General features: G+C 39.9%; 1 protein-coding gene and 1 long non-coding RNA gene across 18 annotated transcripts in view; both read left to right on the forward strand.

Moving 5' to 3' along the window:
- The window catches only part of PUM2 (pumilio RNA binding family member 2), a 61,205-nt gene that overhangs the window by 25,837 nt on the left and 14,225 nt on the right, over positions 1 to 21,143 (forward strand). For 8 of the 17 annotated variants that reach the window (XM_079969689.1, XM_079969690.1, XM_079969685.1 and 5 more), the window contains 5 exons: positions 2,773 to 2,911; positions 7,223 to 7,300; positions 8,766 to 8,909; positions 10,974 to 11,255; positions 13,663 to 13,899. In XM_079969689.1, the coding sequence (XP_079825815.1) occupies positions 2,773 to 2,911; positions 7,223 to 7,300; positions 8,766 to 8,909; positions 10,974 to 11,255; positions 13,663 to 13,899 (880 nt within the window). The remainder of the gene's footprint in view (positions 1 to 2,772; positions 2,912 to 7,222; positions 7,301 to 8,765; positions 8,910 to 10,973; positions 11,256 to 13,662; positions 13,900 to 21,143) is intronic. The other 9 variants (XM_079969695.1, XM_079969683.1, XM_079969684.1 and 6 more) reach the window with 3 other exon arrangements.
- On the forward strand, positions 363 to 2,766 carry LOC307212759. Its single transcript, XR_013837186.1, has 3 exons — positions 363 to 494; positions 800 to 1,168; positions 1,300 to 2,766. It is a non-coding gene; the product is annotated as an uncharacterized lncRNA (long non-coding RNA).

Genomic DNA, 21,143 nt, shown 5'->3' on the forward strand with positions numbered 1-21,143 from the left:
CCAATGATAATAATTTTAAAATTTGGGGTAAGAATTTGTTGAATCTATTTGAAAGAATTGGAATACAAGAGGGGGAGGGGAGAGGAAGTCCTGGAAAGATGCCAATGAAAATAAGGTCTTAAATTTGGATGTTTTTCTTTTTCTGTTATATTTGAAAATCTTTAATAAATATTATTAAAAAATAAAATAAAATAAACCTCCCACCTGCTTAAAACGTTAGTGCTGGCTCTGAAGGGGAAAGCTTCCTCCTGTTGACCCCCACCCCCACTTTGCCTCTACCCACATATGTCGGAAGGAAATATAGTTGAGGAGAATTGCCCTCAGGACAGCTGAGTACCACCATCTCTTTTTCATGTCCTGCGTGGACCAGAAACTGTGTGTGCTCTGCCACTGCAACTCTCACTTCTCCACCTAGCAGTCTGTGTCAGCAATGCACCTCCACAAAGCAGTCTGTGTCAGCAATGCAGTGGCATAATGCAATGCAGACATCCTAGGTAATAATAATAATAATAAATTTATTATTTATACCCCGCCCATCTGGCTGAGTTTCCCCAGCCACTCTGAGCGGCTCCCAATCAAATGTTAAAAACAGTACAGCATAAAATATTAAAAACTTCCTTGACAGCCTTCAAATGTCTTTTAAAGATAGGATAGCTACTTATTTCCTTCACATCTGAAGGGAGGGTGTTCCACAGGGTGGGCGCCACTACCGAGAAGGCCCTCTGTCTAGTTCCCTGTAACCTCACTTCTCGCAATGAGGGAACCACCAGAAGACCCTCGGCGCTGGATCTCAGTGTAGGTAACATCTTCAAGGAATCCTGAGGACAAAGCTTGGGTTCCCTAGAGGGAGGCACATCTGGAACCCAAGATGGCTGCCACTATTAATTTCCTGTGAAGAAATACACTCCTCCATCCACAAGCCGCATAGGGGAAAGACCATTTCCTTTATCTCTTTAAAAACTACATTCCCAGAGTATGCAGTTGCTAGGTGCAATTGGGGTGGCTGGAACATGAAAACAGGCCTATCTTTACAAGGTGGCAAGGAGTCTAGCTTGTCTCCTAGTTTTGAGTAATACACAGTGTTGCCTGGTTCCTTGGGTAACAAGAAAGGTGTGATATGGAGTAGTTGCAAGAGCCACTACGCTAAAAAGAATCTGTTAAGCCAGTGGTTCTCAACTTGTGGGTCCCCAGATGTTGTTGAACTACAACTCCCATCATCCCTGAGATCTGACCTTGTTAGCTAGGAGTTGTAGTTCAACAACATCTGGAGACCCACATGTTGAGAAAGGCTTTGTTAAGCCAACCATGTACGCCTTGAGAAGGGGCACCATGTTTAGGAACTTCAGAATACAATATAACAAGTATTTATTTTGGCAGGGCCATCCAGATTGTGGGAAAGCTGCCATATTGAACAACAGTGGATTTCTAGCTAAAAGCATTCCTGGGCAGTATTTGGCTACGTTTTACTTAGCTAAGAGCTAACCCAGTAAAATTAATGGACCTAACTTAGTCATGTTTATTAAGTTCAGTGGTTACTTCAATTGCATACCATCCCATATCTCATGAAGCACATATGAAGCTTCAATGAGCAGAGATAAGAGTTGGATGACTTTCTGGACAATGAGTTGCAATATGTTCAGTAATAGTATAATAGTAAAATTATCTCAACTTGCAACATAGTGAGACTAGTGCTATGCTTTGCTTACGAGCAAAATTGTCCTTATTTAAATTCATTAAGGATATTTGAAATGAAATTAAAAAATCCCCTTAGTTATACATTCCAGTGAAATTTGCGTTTGACTTGGATATTTAGAACAAAACACTGGCAATTGCAGGACGTGTTCTTTTGATAGCTGTGATGACTTATGCAAAATCAGTACCAGAATGTGGAACCTCTGTTTACGAGCATCTCAGAAGTCAAACGCTTTGGCTTTCGAACGCCGAAAACCCGGAAGTAACTGCTTCGGTTTTGAATGAATTTCGGAAGCCGAACGTCCTACGCGGCTTCCATTTTGAGTTTCCCTCTTGTATTGAGGCTTCCGCTTTCGGTTTTCGAACGTTTCAGAAGTTGAACGGTCTTCTGGAACGGATTACGTTCAAAAACTGAGGTTCCACTATACCTTGCTCACTACAAGGTTCAAATTGAAGGTTAGGAGCACAGCCTGGTTCATATTGAGTATGCTTGATACTGGTAATACAGTAAGGAGCCATGGTGAAAGGCGGTAGTAAGAATTTTCATAAGCGGAGAGGCACTGGTGAATGGAGTGTGTCATTGCATGGTCGGCTAACAATCCCTTAAATACATTTTAAGGCCGGCAAGTGCTGTCTGCAAAGGTTTGGATTCTAAATATATCGCTAAACTCCATAATTACAGTTTAACAGTAATTGCATTTTAAAATGTTCAGTATTTAAAATTTGCAGGTTGAAAGGGGGTAGAAAGACTGTTAAAACTATAACCTGCTCACCACGCTTAACCTACTAAATGTCTCCACTTTGGGTTCCTTGCTATTTTTAAACTACTTTTCAGTGTTACTGAATTACAGAAGGCCTAGCACCTTAAACTTGTGTTTTCTTGTGTCATAATGCTTCCATTGAAGTAGTCTCTGCCTGCTTACTTTACCTTATTTATACACTGTTGTTGGGTGTGTGTGTTGTTTTTTTAAAAAAATCACAACCCCAAAGTACGCACAACATGTTCCAGCATTATTATACTATATTACCTTTTTATACTTCACATTTTAAGCAATTAGTGTCGCCATTGGTCTTTTGTAGGTTCTTCGTACTGGAGGAAGTCAACGTCCTCTAACTCCCAATCAGGGTCAGCAAGGGCAGCAGGCAGAGTCACTTGCAGCAGCTGCGGCAGCAAATCCAACTTTGGCTTTTGGTCAGGGTCTTGCCACAGGCATGCCAGGTATCTAATGATGAGTTAAGGAAACTAAGAATGAGTTCAAGCTAAATATCCTAAAAATCCTGCTGGGTTCACAGTAGTAGACTGATGAGATGCAATTTCTTTGTAACGTGTTTTTTAAAGCTTCGGTAAAAATTTGAAATGTGACTTTCATTAACCATGTTTATGGCTGGCAGAAGAAATGTGTGTACAAGATGGGGGAGAATAATGTAGGCTGCTTCCAGCCCCCTTAACATGATGAAGTGGTCTGTCTGTGCCCTCTCCATGGGAGAATTAAATCAACTGCCCAGTGTTAATCTCTTAATTATCACACCTTCAGATTATCAGGAGTAATAATGACTTGTATTTTAAGAAACATGAGTGGCATTCCAGTTGTGCAGTGGCACTTTCCCATCCCTCCTTCGTTCTTCAGCCCCTTGCAGCTGCCAAAAATTTACTGCTGAGAGTTATGAGAGAGTTATGGGATGGGATCTGCTGAGGTGAGGGAGCTGCAGCTGGGAAGGAAAGCCAGCTATTAGAGAAAATCTCCTTGTACAAACAGAAATGCTTTCCTTTTGTGCAATGAGCTGTTTGGATCCAAAGCACTGTAATTTTTGTGTGTATCTTACTATGTAATATTTACTATTTGTGACAACATGCAACACACAGCTTAGTCCTTTGTCAGCAGCTTTTCGGTGTTGATTCTGGAAAGTTTGAATTTCAGAAAAACAGATTTTAAACCACATTCCTAACACTGGTGCATAATATATTTCCACATTAGAATATGCACTTTGAAGAGCTTCACCTTTGGCGAATGGATGTCTTAAATTTGTCACATGCATTTTTACATTAAGAGCTTAGACTTGCATGGATGACATTTAAGGATAGCTACACTGATTTTTCTCTATTGTCTGCTTTTATGCAAGCTACAAAGTGTCATTGGTCATCAAGCAGTCCAGAATACCTAATACTTATAGATTGGTTAATAGCACAACAGTAATATTTCTAAGACAGCTCAGAAGGGCTAAGTATATACAGATGCTTCTAGAGCTTTGCTGCTGCTGCTTTGACTATGTATACAAAGCATCTTGTAAACATTTTGGCTCTCTGGTGAATGGGTCATCTGAATTGGTCCAGTTGAAGCTGTAACTTGGATATTTGTTTCGCCTTACTTACCTTCTTATCAGTTTAGTGTCATGTGAAAATGGCACCTTGTGCTGGTGGTGAATGTGGTAGATGATCTTTCAAAGACCGAAGAAAAAAAGTGGCCACTACAAATTGGATTGAACTATCAGGCTTAACTATTTTTTTCTGGCATAAGTTTGCTGGGAAGTCCTTTGAACTTAAGCCACTGTGTAATTATAACACAGTTTTGGTATCATTTGCTCTGGAGTGTTTCTTTGACTCTACAGTGGTGCCTTGCAAGACGAAATTAATCTGTTCCGCGAGTCTCTTCGTCTTGCGGTTTTTTCGTCTTGCGAAGCACGGCTATTAGCGGATTAGCGCTATTAGCGGTTTAGCGGCTATTAGCGGCTATTAGCGGCTTAGCGGCTTAGAAAAAGGGGGGGAAAGGGGGAAAACTCGCAAGAACTCGCAAGACGTTTTGTCTTGTGAAGCAAGCCCATAGGGAAATTCGTCTTGCGAAGCACCTCAGAAGACGGAAAACTCTTTCGTCTATCGAGTTTTTCGTCTTGCGAGGCATTCGTCTTGCGGGGCACCACTGTATTCTATATAATTATTGAACATCTAAAGAACTGATTGGCATTCAAAGATGGGAACACTCAGGTTCTGTTGTGTTGCAACTTCATCTTTTGGCATACATGAAGGTAGTTTGGGAGTAGCCCCCATTGGACAATTCAAGTAAAGAGGCATAGGATTGCACTGCTTAGCACAGAGCTTTCCAAACTTTTCGTGTTGGTGACACACACTTAGGACATGCATCGTTTCACAACACAGTAACTCAGTTTTGCATTTCGAGACAGTAATTCAATTTTACTAGCAAACCTAAGGTTAAACTAACCCTTTCTAGCCCCAGGAGGAGCGCAGGGAGCGTTTGTGTGACACACCTGCACAGTGCAGCTGACACACTAACATATCGTGACACACAGTTTGGAAAGCTCCGGCTTAGCACAATTCTATGTCCTGCTGTTCTCAATGGGGCTTACTTCTGTGTATTTGGGTATAGGACTGCAGCCTTAATCACTAAACACCTGTAGCTGGAGAGGAGTAGAGGTGGTTTGTTTTTTGTTCCATTTGTTATCTACATATGTAACATCTAATTTGTGTAGGGTTCTGTTCAATGGTGTTCCTGAAGAGGTGGAACAGATTTCCGCTCAACATGGTGGGCAAGGACAAGAATCAATGTAACTTCTGAGGCCAAACTAATAAAATTGATTGGTGTAAGGTTGCTGATTTGTCTTAGGGAGGCAATGCTTAGGTTTTGTACTAGGGAAAAGCAGAAACCAATACAATGAATGACAATGCTGTAGGAAAGGATCACAGAAACTAGCTTAGTATTTACTGTATAAGTGTGTTGTACCTAACTCAGGATATGGGGCAGGAGTCAGCTTATGAGTCCCGCTACCAGAAGCCCACATAAGGACCTCTGCTGGCACAGTGGGGCTTTCCACTTTTGTGTCCCCCAAAATTGGTTCAGGGAATCGGGAGAGCCCCCTAAATAGCACGTAGCGGTTGGGAAGGGGGATTATCTTGTCTGGTAAGCTGAAATATTTGTGCTGATGGAACAGTTGCCATTGCGCTTTGTTGAATTACTCCCTTGGTAAATGAAATGAACACTGACACAGTAATTAACTAATGAATTAATATTAGCAAAATATACCAAATTATTTAAGACAGATTCAAAGGCTGCCTTGGAAAGTTTCTGGAAGGGCAGTTTGTAAATACCTTAAAAGAATAAATGGTACAGAAATAGTAACAACTTCTCTGTTTCATATAAAGCAGCAATTCTCACACCTTTTTTCCAAGGAAATTTCCATTTAAACATTACTGGAGGTCTTGGTGGACCACAATAAACTTCTGTTTCCTTCAGTACCAGCTTTGTCAAAATCAGTGCTGTGATATGAAAATCACAGAGCCCTGGCCAGCTAGGGACCTTCAACTAACTGGTAGATGTTTAAAATAAATTAGGCTACACAAGTGCCATAGCATGAAAATCACAGGCCCTAGGTCAGGGCCTCATTAGCCTGTTTGTTAATTCTGGGTTGGGTTAAAATGGCCTCTATTTGTCAGAAGAAGAAAAAAATCAAGGCCAGATAGTCTTGACTGTTCCGTAACCTTTCTTGAATGAAACATACCACCAGCTTTCTGCAGACCAGAGTTTGAGAACCTCTGACACATAGAAAGGTAAAGGATCAAGGTCCTTTAGCTCAGAAGATTGGAGGTGATAGATCAGATCAATGAAAATAACATTTCTGTTTTGTGCAAGATCACTACAGTGCCTGTTCTGCTGTCATGATTTATAAAGTTTTTAAACAAAATAACATTTTTAACCCATAGCACAAGTGCGCCTTTGAATTTGCTGCCATTAATGTAGCAATGATTGGTATTAAAGTGGTACTATAATGATGTACATGATTATTAGGTCACCTTTTTGTTAGGGCCGGAAAGCCAGTCAATTGACTAAACAAATAATTCTCTGAAGTCAAGAATTCCCTTCTTGACTCTGTCAGTACACTTTCTTCTTCTTTTTTAAAAATGGCAGCAATTAGAGGAATCAGGATTGCACTTCTGCACACCCTTTATGTGGGAGTAGCCACTTCCCTCTCGACCCACACATCATAGCTTTCATTGGCTGTATGCTGTAATTGGCTGCTGCATTGATCAGAATCGCAGTTTACAAGAAACATGGAGAAAACCCATACATCCATCATCAGAGAGGGCACAGAGCACAGGTGTTAAAGCATCCATTGTAGTTGCTGTGAGGAGGGTAGGCTGCTGTATGATCATACACAGTGTTCTATAAAATTCCTGGGGTCTTCTAGAGTGGCTGCCTTCAAACTTGGGTCCTTGGATGTTGCAAGACTACAACTCAGGATCCCAGATCAGTGTCTGACTGGCTGGGAATGATGGGAGTTGGACTCCGAAAACAGATGGGAGCCCAAGACTGTTCGAGCCCAACACTGTTCGAGTTTAGTAGCTTCTCTATGACCTAAGTTAAATCTTTTAACTATAGTGGTACCTCGGTTTTTGAGTGTCTTGGAAGCTGAACGCCAAAAAGCTGGAAGTAAATGCTTCCGATTTCGAACGTGCCTCGGAAGTTGAACGGCTTCCGCTGAGTCTCTTCCCCCCCCCCAATTTTCTCCATTGAAATTGCAGGTTGCCCTTTGCGCCTCAGTTTTCGAACATTTCGAAAGCCGAACGATCTTCCGGAACTGATTGCGTTCGAAAACCGAGGTACCACTGTATTTTCAATAAATATTTCACTAGGCAAAATGACCTATATTTTTGGCAGGCTGCAGTACAGTAATTAAAATTTCACAAAACAAAATGCAAATTCTATTTTGTACCGTACAAAGGAACTTGCACCACACCTACATCGCTCTCAACCTTTATATAGGCACTCATACATTTAAAAATTTGAGCCTCCAGTATCATGCATATTTATAGTGATATATTGCACTATTGTGTGATATGCTTGACCTCAAAAAGCAGGTACATTTCCCGAGGAGTGTTCTTTATGCAAAAAACAAAACAAAAAATAAACCAGTTCTTGGCTCTGTTTGTTCTAGAGAAGGGCCATCTGTTTGATAAAGAACAGTTTTTATCTGTGAAAGAGTTTTTGTTATATTACTTGTAACATTTATTCTCTAACAGCCTATTCTGCATTCTTTACAGAGGAGCAGTAAAGCAGAGTGCAGTGAAAGCCTGACCCATTTGCTAGCATGTGAAAATGGTAGTGAAGGTAGTAGAAAAGAACAGCACAGTCTAGTTCTGAATATGCATTTGTAATATGAAACTACAATTCTCCTGTTCCTCAGAAGGTTTCAGTATCCCTGTAACTATATATAGTCCTTTGTTGATTTCAAATGGTATAGTGTCACATGCCTATGAACATGCATGTGAATCTCCAGTATCCCTTTCTCCCCATTTAATGTGCACTATTTGCTTGTATTTACAACAAAACAAAACACAGAGCCTCCTGGGCATAATCTGCCACTTGCATGCAGCCCTTCCATGCATGGAAGGGGGACTTCAGAAGAAACCATTGACCTTTTTCCCCATCTCCTTGATTGGCCCTGGGTTTCCACACACGTTGTGACAAATACACAGCAGTGCATTGGCTTTTACATGTCTGTAGATGTGACAGATTTGCAGGATGAATCAGCCCCACTCCCCTAAGTTGTTGGGAATTAAAAAAAAAACTGTTATGCTGAAGTGTCCTCCACGGTGGTTCTGTAGTGTTGCTGTTTGGGGTGGGGGTGTCACCAGTTCTCTAAAAACAGATGCCTCTGCCTTGGCTGTATACAAGCAGCTCTCTTTCAGGTCATGTTAGGCGGCTCGTGCAGCATTTGTTACATCCATTCCCACTGTCTCAGAAAAGCAGTTATTTTGCATTTCTTTTCCTTGCTTGGAAAGGTTGGGGCAGACAGTTCGGAGAGCACATAGATGAAGGCAGATGGGGGAGTGGCTCAGAGACAGTTGCTCTGTCTAGTCTTTAGACAAGCAGGTGCGTGGCAAACTGTACCTCCGAGCCAAACCTTTGCCACTAGATTCGGAATAGGATTGGTTCATCTTTTCTAGGAGATAAAAAGCTGTCAGTTTGCTCATTGTTTAAAAAGTGATCCGTCATATAGATGCAAAATAAAACGCTTATCCCAAAATAAATAAAATTTACTAATGTTTGTTTTGTATTGATTAGGCTATCAAGTCTTAGCCCCCACTGCCTATTATGATCAGACTGGTGCATTGGTAGTGGGTCCTGGGGCCAGAACTGGACTTGGAGGTCCTGTCAGATTGGTGGCTTCAACACCTGTCATCATCAGTTCTGCAGCTGCACAAGCAGGTAGGTAGATTTTTCACAGCACTTTCACAATTTAATGGGGAAACATTCTAACAGTAATCAGATCTCTCCCCCCTGCTTGCACTCTTTCAAATAGTGTTGCTTTATAGCTAGCATTATTTGCTCGTAGCTCCCACATATATGCAAGAAAGTTTGTGTTTGGGTTGTTTCTTTCAAGATTTGCATCTCCTGTCCCTTCCCAAGCATAAAAAGCTAAGTTACTGAAGGACTATTTCCTGGATTGTTCCAGAAATTCCCTTTTACCCCCACCACCAAATGCAGCCCTCTTTAGATATTGGACATGTGGAGAAATGATTATATGAACCAGGTTGTACACAGGTGAACAGAAGTAGATTGAGATCATCTGATAATGCTCTGGGAGATCTGCAGTGGACCTGCAATGGTTTTTGAATCTCAGTTCTTAAAAAATATCAACCACAAAATGACTTTCTCACCTTAAATTAAGCTGCTGAAATAAAGAAAGCCATTGTGTGAATGGTCTGGGAGCTTAGCCCTGGTCAATTCTGATATGGGAATTAAATTCTGAGGCTCAGAATGTGCTCAGAGGTACCTTGGTTTTTTCCTTTTTTTGTACTTGGCTGTAATTAAAAACCCAAGTAGAAACCTCAAAAGTAAATCTGCCCATACTTCAGTGCTGTAACTTGCATGCTTTGCATGCATAAGTTCCAAGGCTCATTCCCTGGCATCTCTAGGTAGGGATGCGAAGGTCTTCTGATTTGAAACCCCGAGGAACTGCTTTCTATCTGTGTGAATAGTAATGAGCTAGATGTAGCAATAGTTGGGCTCTGTATAAGGCAACCTAGCATGTTTTTATTACCACCCCCCACCCGGCTGCTATACACGTTGGTAGTAATTTCTGTGATGGCAGCATGCTGCAATTACAGAAGGGACCTCCTGCCATTGCTATGTTGCAGATACACCCACGTTAGGCAAAAAAGATTCCTGCATTGCAGGGGCTGGACTAGATGACCCTTGTGGTCCCTTCCACCTTGATACGATTCTATGGTCAGTCTAATACACACAGACATTTTACCATAACATAGGAAGCCATGCCCTATGTTATAGGAAGCAGTTTGGGGAGAGGAAGGGTAATCGCTGAATGTTAAAGGAGCGTTTTGCTTTGTTCTGCTCTCCTAATGTGGGGGTTGCTTCAAAGCCTTGCAGGTAAGCTTGGTGTACCTATAGAGTGAAAAATAAGAAAGGAGCTAAAATGAGTGGCTTGATGATTTGATTCTTTTTGTTTTGTTTTTGCATTCGGAAATTTTGGCATCAACCCCCCAAAAAAAATCTGGCTTAAGGTTAAGGGTGCCTTTAGTTTTCAAGAGATTTATTTGGTTGAGGCAGAAGGGTACCTGGATCCTATTCCTGTGCTTGCTGTAATAACCCATGAAGAAGAAGTGGGGGAAATTGAATAGCCATGCTGGGAAAAGAGTATATGATAGTGCCTGGGTTTCAGATACGATTTTCCCTCAACAGTGAGCAGGGAGGTGAAGTGACAGCCCATCAGATTCACCCTAACAGCAAACATTGAAAGGGGGAAAGCAGTGAGAAAGATGACAGCACCTGAGGCAAAGAGATAAGACCCCTTTGCTGCATGTGCAGTAGAAGACTTGGAAAGGAGGAAAGGTCTTTTAAATTCCTGCTTGTCTTTTAATTGCTGCTTGTCTTTTGCAGAAAGCAATAGCTACTCTTAATCCTTCAGCTTTCTGTGAAAGACCAGCATACAAGTGAGAGATTCTGCTCCTCCAAGCTCTTTACAGTTTGTGAAGATAGCATCCAAGGCAGGACAGCTTTCCACAGTGGGAAAGGCTGTTGAATTTGTAGACCCCTTTTCGTTTTCCCAACAATTTTCTCTTGTATTTTCATTGAAAATTCATTTCATCTACTTAACACCTTATGCAACTGGGATCGTTTTTACGTTGGATATTTCTTTTGTTCACTGATGATTTTTCTTTATGGGAGAGAGTAATGAAAATAGTAGTCTCATTTTTTTCTAAAGTCGAAATGTTCTAGAATCTGATGACTGAAAACCATGTCTCTTTACAGCAGCAGCAGCTTCAGCTGGAGGAACAGCAAACAACCTCACAGCAGCCACAAACGGGCTTTTCCGGCCCCTTGGTGCCCAGCCGCAGCCGCAGCAGCAGCAAACAAACAGTAGCCTACAGTCCAATTCATTTTATGGCAACAGTACTTTGACCACTAACTCCCAGAGCAGTTCTCTCTTTTCGCATGGTCCTGGCCAACCAGGAAGCACATCCCTTGGCTTTGGAAGCAGCAGCTCCTTAGGAGCTGCCATTGGCTCTGCACTCGGTGGATTTGGCGCATCTAGTAAGTTACATTTTTAAAGAAGGAAAACTGAACAGGTTGTATGAATTGCTGTGGATGAAAGAAAATCCTGTTTTTGCATATTTATTTCCTACATGCATCAAAAATGGTACATCTGGAGTTTCAACGGAAGGCAGTTTAGCCTGCTAGGCCTTGTACACGAGAAACAGGGTTGAGCGTGTTGATGCCTTTGACAGACAGCTCACATTTGGAGCTTTTCAAACCAATTCTCTATTGTGGTTGATTTGTCTTATGCTTTTCAAAGTTTATGTCCCTTAAATGCAACTATGGCTAAGCAGTGGGCAAGCAAAATTCCCGCCCTCCCATTCCTATTGGACCTGCTTTAGTTTATAAATGTTTAGGAATAGCCATTTTTTATTTTCATTGGACAATGATCTTTACTGTTTTATTCACAGCTTTGGTAACACAAGTACTTCAACACCTTTCTAGAATTTGTTAGGCTGTTAAGATTGTGGAAATTGGTTTATTATTGAAGGAAGTGTTGAATGTATGGTGAAGCACACATGAGTAGTTTGTTGTTTGCATTGCATAGAAGAAGGTATGTGTGAAGCACACACAATTCTGCGCACGTTACAAAATAGAAGTGCGCTTGCACACCCTGACAGTGGAAAATGTCCCATGTGAAACAATTTTTTTAATGTATTGGAGAATTTAATAAAACGCTTCAGTTTTGACCGTTATAAGCAGTTTCCCTTTTTAGTCTTGTAGGATTGTTTTTATCTTAGCCAGTAAATTCCATTTTTTAAATGAGGAGATATAGTGTAAAAAAAGGTGCCCTTTGTACAAATCTTAAAATGCTTTCAACAGAAAGCTATGAATGGCAAAATGGAGAATTATGTCCATGTGATTTTTACATAGAGTACCCTTAAGACTTCCAAAGTTTTGTTTTGTTTTGTTTTTCACTCCCTTAGCTGAGTATGATACAGATGTGCCCATTTATAAAAACAACCTTATTGTAGTCTTGTGCTCCTTGTACCTTGTAACTAGTTAATTGCAGCCATTTGTCATTTCCAAGTTTAATCCTGTAATCTTGGTTTGATTATATAAACATAAGTCCATTCAAGTCCCCAATTATGTTTGAAAGTGCTATGCATATACTATTTTTAAAAGAGCTCTTCATATTGATAAATCGTTTCCCCAGTTATTATGTTTGTTAATAATGCTATCCTAAATTAGAATTAAAATATTAGCTGCAACTTATTTCTTGTTACTTGACTAGTCCTTTGTAGTGTGCTAAAATCAGGTTCTACAAAGCAGAGTAGGGATATAGCAAAAATGTGTGTTACACATCTCCAGGTTGTGGGTGGGTAGTATATTAATCCTCTCAGGCAAATGTTATATGTTGCTTGAGTCCTAGATGATTGATAGACACCAGCCTGCTTCTGTATTTAATTTGACATAATGATGAGTGGCAGTTAATCTGGACATACACTGCATTTCTGAATTAAAAGCAGAATAATTTTGACTGCTTCTTAACAAACAGGTGAAGCAGTTCAAGATATTTGCTCGCATTTGCTAAACAGGGAAGCAAAGTTTTACCTAGTGTCTTCAAATATGTTTAGGTAATCTCAACATCTGCCCATTGCCTTTACTTTCACATAAAGTTACAGATTAAGATTTTTTTAAATGGTATGCCATTTATCCTACAAAATTCAAGTACGTCATTGAACTATTAGTCCATACTTTTTAAGTACATATCCCAGTTCCTTGTTTAAACGTGACCACGTATATTTGGCTATTGCAGTTCAAATCCCTTTTATGATCTGCCTTCAAAATGCCATTGGACTTTTTCTTTTTTAAAAGAGTGCTTACTTAGAGAGTGTGATCAATTTGAATGCTTCTGAGAAGTGTGGAATCTCAGGAAAAAAAATTTAGTAGCAATTGTGAAGTAGCATGGAACAAAATGTCTCTTAGGGATTCTCCTGTAGAACCAAATCCCATAGCACTACTGAGCTGGGGGTTGTTGCGGGGGGAGCTCCTGTCAATATAGTAATTCAGCTGGAGGGGGGAGGGGAGACCATTTACGGAAATTATTTCAAATTAATACTCTGTTTCATTGGTTCATTTTAACACAGTACGACATACCTGACTATTGGTCCCAAAGCCCGACTCCAGTGTATCAAAATAACCTCAGAAATGTTACTAAGTCTTGAGTGTGTCGAGACTTGGCGATTGCTTAAAAATCCTTCCTGATTTGAGGGATGATGCTTGTGCTCATTTTGTGATTTATATTAAATCATGTGTGGTTATCACAGTTAATTTGTCTTTGGAATAATTTTGATTGTTATAATGATTGTGATCACATCTGTTATGACCCAGCTGTAGGTTGGGGCTAGGTTTTCCTTGGTTGACGCTGTATGTAATAGGGTCTTTTTATTTCTTCCTTCAGTTGGCAGTTCTGCAAGTAGTAGTGCCACAAGGAGAGAGTCTCTATCTACTAGCTCTGACTTGTACAAAAGATCTAGTAGCAGCCTAGCACCCATAGGGCAGCCATTTTACAATAGTCTGGGATTTTCCTCCTCTCCAAGCCCAATAGGCATGCCTCTGCCAAGCCAAACTCCTGGACATTCACTTACGCCTCCGCCTTCACTTTCATCACATGGATCCTCATCCAGTTTGCATTTAGGTAAAAAAAACAAAAGCCCTTTTTTGTTTGTGTATGTATGTGTGTATATGTATTTTTCTATGTATATTTAATATTTTTATGTTGGGTTAAATGTCAATTTGCCTCTTCAGTAAAGGAAACAAATGTTGCATAACGGGCCGGGTCCCAGTGTGTTGCTCAGCACAGTCAAATCTTTTAATGGAAGCAGTTACCGAAAGTTAAATCAGCCCCCTGGAGCAACATGTTTTTCCATAACCACCCTTGCCGCATCAAAACGAAAGCCCGATTTCTAGAGAGAAAAAACAAACCAAGATTGGGTTGTTTTGTTGTTGTTGTTGTATGACAGGAAAAGGTGTATATATATTCCTCTTGTTTCTGTGTTAAACATATGTCTGCTATTTATGGAGTCGGCTTTAGGCTAATGTTTGGTGCGTGGTAGTGACATGAATTATTATATCTTTGTTAAAGAAAAGCACATGCAAAGTTTGCAGTACTGAAAAATCCTGCTTTTTGAACCAACAGGTTAGAATGATTTTGCAGGAAGTCTTTTAGAAACTTGCCTTCAAAACAGCTGGAGGGGGAACAGCAGTGATATGTAGTCTATAATACATCCTCTCCATCACACCTACTGCATTAGTAATATTTTCACCAAATTTTGTTTATGCTGATAAATGTTTTATTTAGCATGGTATTAGGCTTATTTTTAAAAGATTGAATTACATACATTTGGGGGGGCTTTTTGTGCAGTTTGCAATTCTGTACTTTCCTGTTAGTAATGCTGTGAGCCACGTATCTTCAGGTTAGTATAAGCTGTGTAACTTAAGGTGGTATGCTTTACGCTTGTGAACTGTAGAGGCACTGGGAATTTTGCTAGAGAAGGGTTTCTCCGCCACACAGATCCAAAAACATGGCTACCAGACATGTTTTAAAATGTCATACATATTATAAATCTACTTGTGCTTTAATGGCACAGTACCTAAATAAATGCTCTTTCCCATTGACTTGTAAAAACAGGTAGTTTGGGCATATATTTAATGGCCTGTTTTATATTGAGTGCCTAACTATTTAGAGAATAAAGTACTAAAAAAGTGCTGCATTTAGAAGTAGTACTAAACAAACCTATGTTAGATGTGTAGATTATAAAGTGCAAAGTATCCTTATTAAAATGAGGCTTTGGTCTAAAATATTGGCATTTTATTTATAATAAATTATATTATAAAGCAGGTCCTGATTGTAAGCTTACAGTAGGCAGCCATTGTGAGCACAGGAGGCTGGACTAATAGGCCCCAAATAAAAAGATAGATTCTATTATCCAAACTATGTTTTTTCTTTGTTTATTTTTTCCTAAAATAAGTTAGCTGGAAGATGAAGGTAGCACTTAACCCATTCTCATGAAGTTAAGTTGGTTTTAACTGCATTGAAACAAATACTACCAGATGTAAAACTAAGTTTTTAGATGGTTTCAAGTGTAAGTCATAAGGTTGTCTAGCCTAGTACTTGAATATTGTCTCTACTTGGAGACATTTTTACTTGGAATGTGTTTCAGGTTCTCTTGCACCTCTGCATTTGAGTAGGGTTTGCATCTTGCCTCTTGATCTGTCCCCAGGAAGAACTGAGGTTTTCCGTCACAATGCAAGGAAAAATACCAGCTTCCTGTAAGCACAGTGGTTGACAAGAGACTTATGTGCATATACCAAGGCTTTTCCAAGCCCATTTCCTACCAAAATGCTTGGCACACCCAGAAAAGCTGTTACTAAATACACAGTCATACCTCGGAAGTTGAACAGAATCCGTTCCGGAAGTCTGTTCAACTTCCAAACGTTCGGAAACCAAAGTGTGGCTTCTGATTGGCTGCAGGAAGATCCTGCAGCCAATCGGAAGCCCCGTTGGACGTTCGGCTTCCAAAAATAGTTCGCCGACCGGGACAATTACGGGTTTGCGGCATCCGGAACCAAAACATTTGAAAACTAAGCTGTTCGAAAACCAAGGTACGACTGTATTCCTGAGTGGAATTCAGTGTGGTATTTTTTAAATTTTTTTGCAAAAGAAGCACTTGCCCTAATAGCACACCACTCTTTAGATTCCATCCAGAATCAGACCTTATTTGTTCTCTGTAGTCGAGAGCAAAGGTGACCTGAGGCACTTCTTGGTTTGACATTACTCTCCTTGTAAATGACATATGATTAGGCCGGCTGTACTCTGGCAAAAACTTTAAAATTCTGCATTGGGATAATCTCAAGTTCTACAACAAAAGCTGTCCTATAGCTGTGCAAGTTATGAATTAAGTGGTTCTTAATTTGCATAGTTTGTGCTGCATTGTTTTATTCTGCTTTTGAATATTCATGGAAGACACAAAAGATGTATCCATTTATTATTATTATTATTATTATTATTATTATTATTATTATTATTAAGCCCTGCCTGCTGGAAGCCTGGAACTTAGCAACTACTCAGGCTTTTGATATTTTACCATACATTAGACACTTCATTTAATTCTGAAATGTATAAAAATGAAAGGTGAGATTCATAGCACTTTGAAATCTGCACCCAGTACATCTTCTGTGGCTTTTTCTGCTTGATCAGAAATAAAGCAGGCACACACTGTGCTATGAACATGACCACTTGTTCAAACCTGTACCCAAATGTCACAGTGTGGAGTACTGCTGTTTAGGATTAGATGTTCAATGCCATTCCTCCCTGTCCTGAAGGTCCGTATCCAACCTCATCCAAGTAGGCAGCATTCCATGCTCACTGAGCCTACAAAGCCCTTGGTGGGCTGCTTCTTGGAGTTTCCCCTAGATAGATAGATAGATAGATAGATAGATAGATAGATAGATAGATATATGTAGTGGGGAGGGAAGAGATGGAGTCATCTGGATGCTCATGCCCAATCCCAGATATGTTAAATTATTATTTTTTCCATTGTTGTCTATGGGCAGCTCTGCCTTCCAGCCTTTGGGGATATTGAGAAATAGCTTCTCAGTGTGAACCAGTAAGTGATCTTTCCAGCCAGTAAGATGGCTCTTTCTACCCTTTTTACATATACCTGCAACTTCATACCTCGCTGTAATGAAGTTTGACATCAGTGGCTAAAATCAGTAGTTTTGAAAGGTCCAATCCGCCATCTGGATTCCAAACAACAGCCAGTTACAGTGGTACCTTGGGTTACATATGCTTCAGGTTACAGACTCTGCTAACCCAGAAATAGTACCTTGGGTTGAGAACTTTGCTTCAGGATGAGAACAGAAATCGTGCGGTGGCAGCGCAGCGGCAGCAGGAGGCCCCATTAGCTAAAGTGGTGCTTCAGGTTAAGAACAGTTTCAGGTTAAGAACGGACCTCCGGAACGTATTAAGTACGTAACCAGTATATCCAAACATATATCCAAACATAGAAAGCAACCTGCTTCTTCTCAGGAAATAATAATAATAATAATAATAATAATAGGAACTATATACCACCCTTTATCAAAAGATCTCAGGTTGGTGTACAACATTAAGAACACATTTTATGGAGCATAAAAAATAAAAGGATAAAAGGCAGGATAATAAAATAATCATAGTGTCTCTCCCTCCCTGCCTCAAAGTTTTAACAAGCCATATATTATTTAATTGTGAAAGGCCTGGGTAAAGAGGAATGTTCTTGCCTGGCACCTAAAAACATGTAATGATCATTCAAAATTTGGTTATCTCTTAAAAGGTGTTCAAATGTGTGGCAAACAAACAGCTTTCCAAAAAATACTAGAGACGTCTGTTTCTCTGTTCTCATGTTCAGTCAATTCCCTCCTCCCACCCAATTGTCAGTTCCACTGAGGAGTTACAGTGCTGTATTGAGGTTTTAAGGAGAGTTTTCCGTTGGATTTTTTAATGCTTTTGTACACCTTGAGGTTAGTCTCAAGCCTGCCGAGACTTCCATCTTGTGCATTGATGGTACAGTGTGGGCTACATAAAGCACAGACACAAAAAGACTCAAAATGGAGGCAATCTAATATAGAGGCCCTCAGTCCAAGCAGGCTGTAAAAGCTGCTGCCTTTTTAATTATAATAATTTCAACTTCCAAATTACACTGTGTCCTTTTGTACAGTAACAAAAACCTCTTCATATGCTTTTATGACTGTCTAGCCATGAGCTCTGAAGGATGCTTTTGTGTGGACGCTTTTTACATTAAAAATTAAATTTTAAAACATCTAGGAAATTAAAATGTTAGCTTTTCAGATGATGATGTGAGAATTTCCTAAAGCATAACTTTAGGAAGCAGAATTTCAGTGACAATTTGAAGTGTGCACATTTTGCTTCTAAATAGTTAGTTGAACAATTTTTACAGGTCTTTGATGCAGAATAGTGCCTTGTACCCAGGGGTGTTCATACCTTTGCAGAACAGACACCTGCTCATGCAGCAGAACTTCCTCTTCCTCTTTTTCCTGACATGTACCCCCTCAATTTGCTGTGGGAGGGGGAGATTGCGGGACACCCCACGGAGCAGATTTGGGATTGCAAAGCAGAGGAGAGAAAGGGGATGCCCTGTTTTATGAACGGAAATAACCCATAGTGTTGAATTTCATCCATAGTATCCGGATAGACAAAAAATGCTTTGATTAAGGAACCTCTGCACACTGACAGGAGGTGTAGAATTAATATGCCCTGTTATCATATTGGGCTAATAAGGTTTCAAACTGAGAATTCCTTGCAAGTGGATGAAAAAGTAGCTGGTAGTTCTACTAATGTGTTGAATTATCTGCAGATTGTTTTCTTTCTTTGTTATATACAGTATCTGAGTCACTTTTCCCATAGTGGCTCAAAGTAACTTACAATAGAATCATAGAGTTGTAGAGTTGGAAGGGACCCAAGGATTCATCTAGTCCAACCCCTTGCAATGCAGGAATCTCAGCGAAAGCATCCATGACAGTTGGCCATCCAATCTCTTGTTTAGAAACCTCCAAGGAAGAGGAGTCCACCACCTCTCGTGAGAATCTGTTCCACTGCCGAACAGCTCTTACGGTCCAGTCAGAAAGTTTTTTCGAATGTTTATTAGGAATCTCCTTTCTTGTAACTTGAAGCCATTGGTTCCGAGTCCTACCATCCGGAGGAGGAAAGCAGGAAAGAACAAGCTAGTTCCCTCTTTGATGTGACAGCCCTTAAGATATTTGAAGATAGCTATAATAAAAGCAATTGAAAACGTCCTGTAAACATCTAAAAGCACAGTTATACAGATACAAGATGCAGGCTTAGGGATTGCATCCCACTAATAGAGGCTGTAATGTCACGCTTCAGATTAAAAGCCAAAAGCTCAGGTTAAGAGAAAAGTCAAACCTGCAGTTAAAGTAGGTGAGGGTTTCTCACCCCAAAATTCTCAGTACCTAAAATGGTATACACCATCAAGATTTATGGAGAGTTTCTCTCTCGAGAATAAGTGCTAGCTTTTGGAGTTGTACAGAAATGGGTTAGTCAGAGAGAGAGAGAGAGAGAGAGAGAGAGAGAAGGCTTAATTATTTCATCTTTGCAAAATTTATGCTGCATGAGAATCTGTATTTGTACTTATTATTCCAGCTTTCAGACATTAAAACATATAAAAAATCAGATTTGAATTGCTTATGGATCAGGACTGTCACCTCTCTAGTTCTTTGTTAGCTCTACAAAGAAGAATATCAGAATGTGTCTGGGTTGTACTCAGTGCTTTGTGAGCAGAACTCCACTCATGCAACAAGGCTTTCCCTTCCTCTCCCCTGAATGCCTCAAAAATCTGCTGTGGTGGGATCTGTGGATCTGATTTTAAAGGATGGCTTCAGGAAAGGCGATAGGAAGGAAAAGTTCTACAAGCAGAAGTCTCTTAAGATGGTGGAACATTGGGTATCTCCTTTTTTCAATATCACAAAAAGGATTTCTTAGCCTGTTTATATTGTATATTTTCTGTCTTAGAGAAAATTCAGAGGCCCAAACTAGTGAGAATAGTTTCTCTCAGAATAGAAATCTCATTTTATCTTTTGTGCATTGCTCCTTTCTCGACCCCTTTTTATTAATTGTTTTTCCCAGTGTGTTTACTCTATTTCTTTACTTTACCTGCCCTCATCTTCACCATGATATAGAGATGCTGTTTTCACCTCTGCTGTGTTTATTATTTCTGCCATCGTTCTGTCACTGTTTTCCTTCCACATATCTGAATATATACAGAAGTCTTGATCTAGCTAGTTTGATTTCTTACAGCGTTGGTGGTAAAAACATCAACAGATTATTTCATGTCACATTTTATAAAATGACTGGGGCAAGATTTTCTGTAGAAAATGGAGAACAAAACAAGATTATTCCCCTTTTGTATTTGCCACTACCTGCTAAATAAGTAAAAGAAAAAATTGTTTCCAGGGACTATTTTCCAAATAAGATTAGTAAGTCAACTTGTTCATAGCCTGAAGGATCACATGCTAAATGCAAATCTGATCACACATTTATATTTAGTAACTTTGGCTATCAAGTAAATTAAAATGGAAAAATGTTATGATTTAAATTCATGGGCTTTTGTTTAAAAAACAAACAAAAACAAATTGTGTGCAAGATATTCCTCATTTGTTATGCCTTGATTGTGTGCGCTAATAACACCACAAAGTGGGTGCAAACTAAATTCTTCTTATGAATAAGAATTTTTATGCAGATCAATAATACAGACTTTGGAGTCTGTGCACTTAAATTACAGGAAATGGTACCTAATTCTTTTCACTTGATTATTAAGCTAACTTTGCTGCCACCTGGTGGCTTTCACCTTGTTACTGCATTGAACCTAGTGCCTGTATTCCCAGATTTAAATCAACATTTAGTCTTCAGGTGTCCATATTAATAACACTGCAAAGTAAGTTTCCTCTTCATGCAGGCTGACTTCCAGGACAAGGACTGGTCATTTTTATTTCTCTGTACCTTCAGAAAAGAGGGCAGAAGGAAACGTCAGGTTCTATTCTTAACACACCAAGCTGCTTCACTACTATTCTGTCCTTTCCTCTTCTGTGGATGTTTAAGAAATGCAAAACTGATGTGTCTGTGTTTTACCTGTGCATAACTTACCTGTCACTATATCTCTGAAAACGGGCTGTTTGTAAAATCTCTATAAAAGCAATGGTTAAAGAGATCTGGTCATTTGAGTAGCTCATATAAGTGAAGTCCAATGAGTGGGATCCAAGAAACTGTTGCTTACAGAAGAGACTTTCCCCCACTGCCTCTTTGCTACTGCAGCCTGTGTTTCTTCCTATGAACTGTGCCAGGGAATTTGCTGGCCCCTCTGCAGT

This window comes from Podarcis cretensis (genome assembly GCF_951804945.1).
Source record: "Podarcis cretensis genome assembly, chromosome: 3".
Classification (NCBI taxonomy): domain Eukaryota; kingdom Metazoa; phylum Chordata; class Lepidosauria; order Squamata; family Lacertidae; genus Podarcis; species Podarcis cretensis.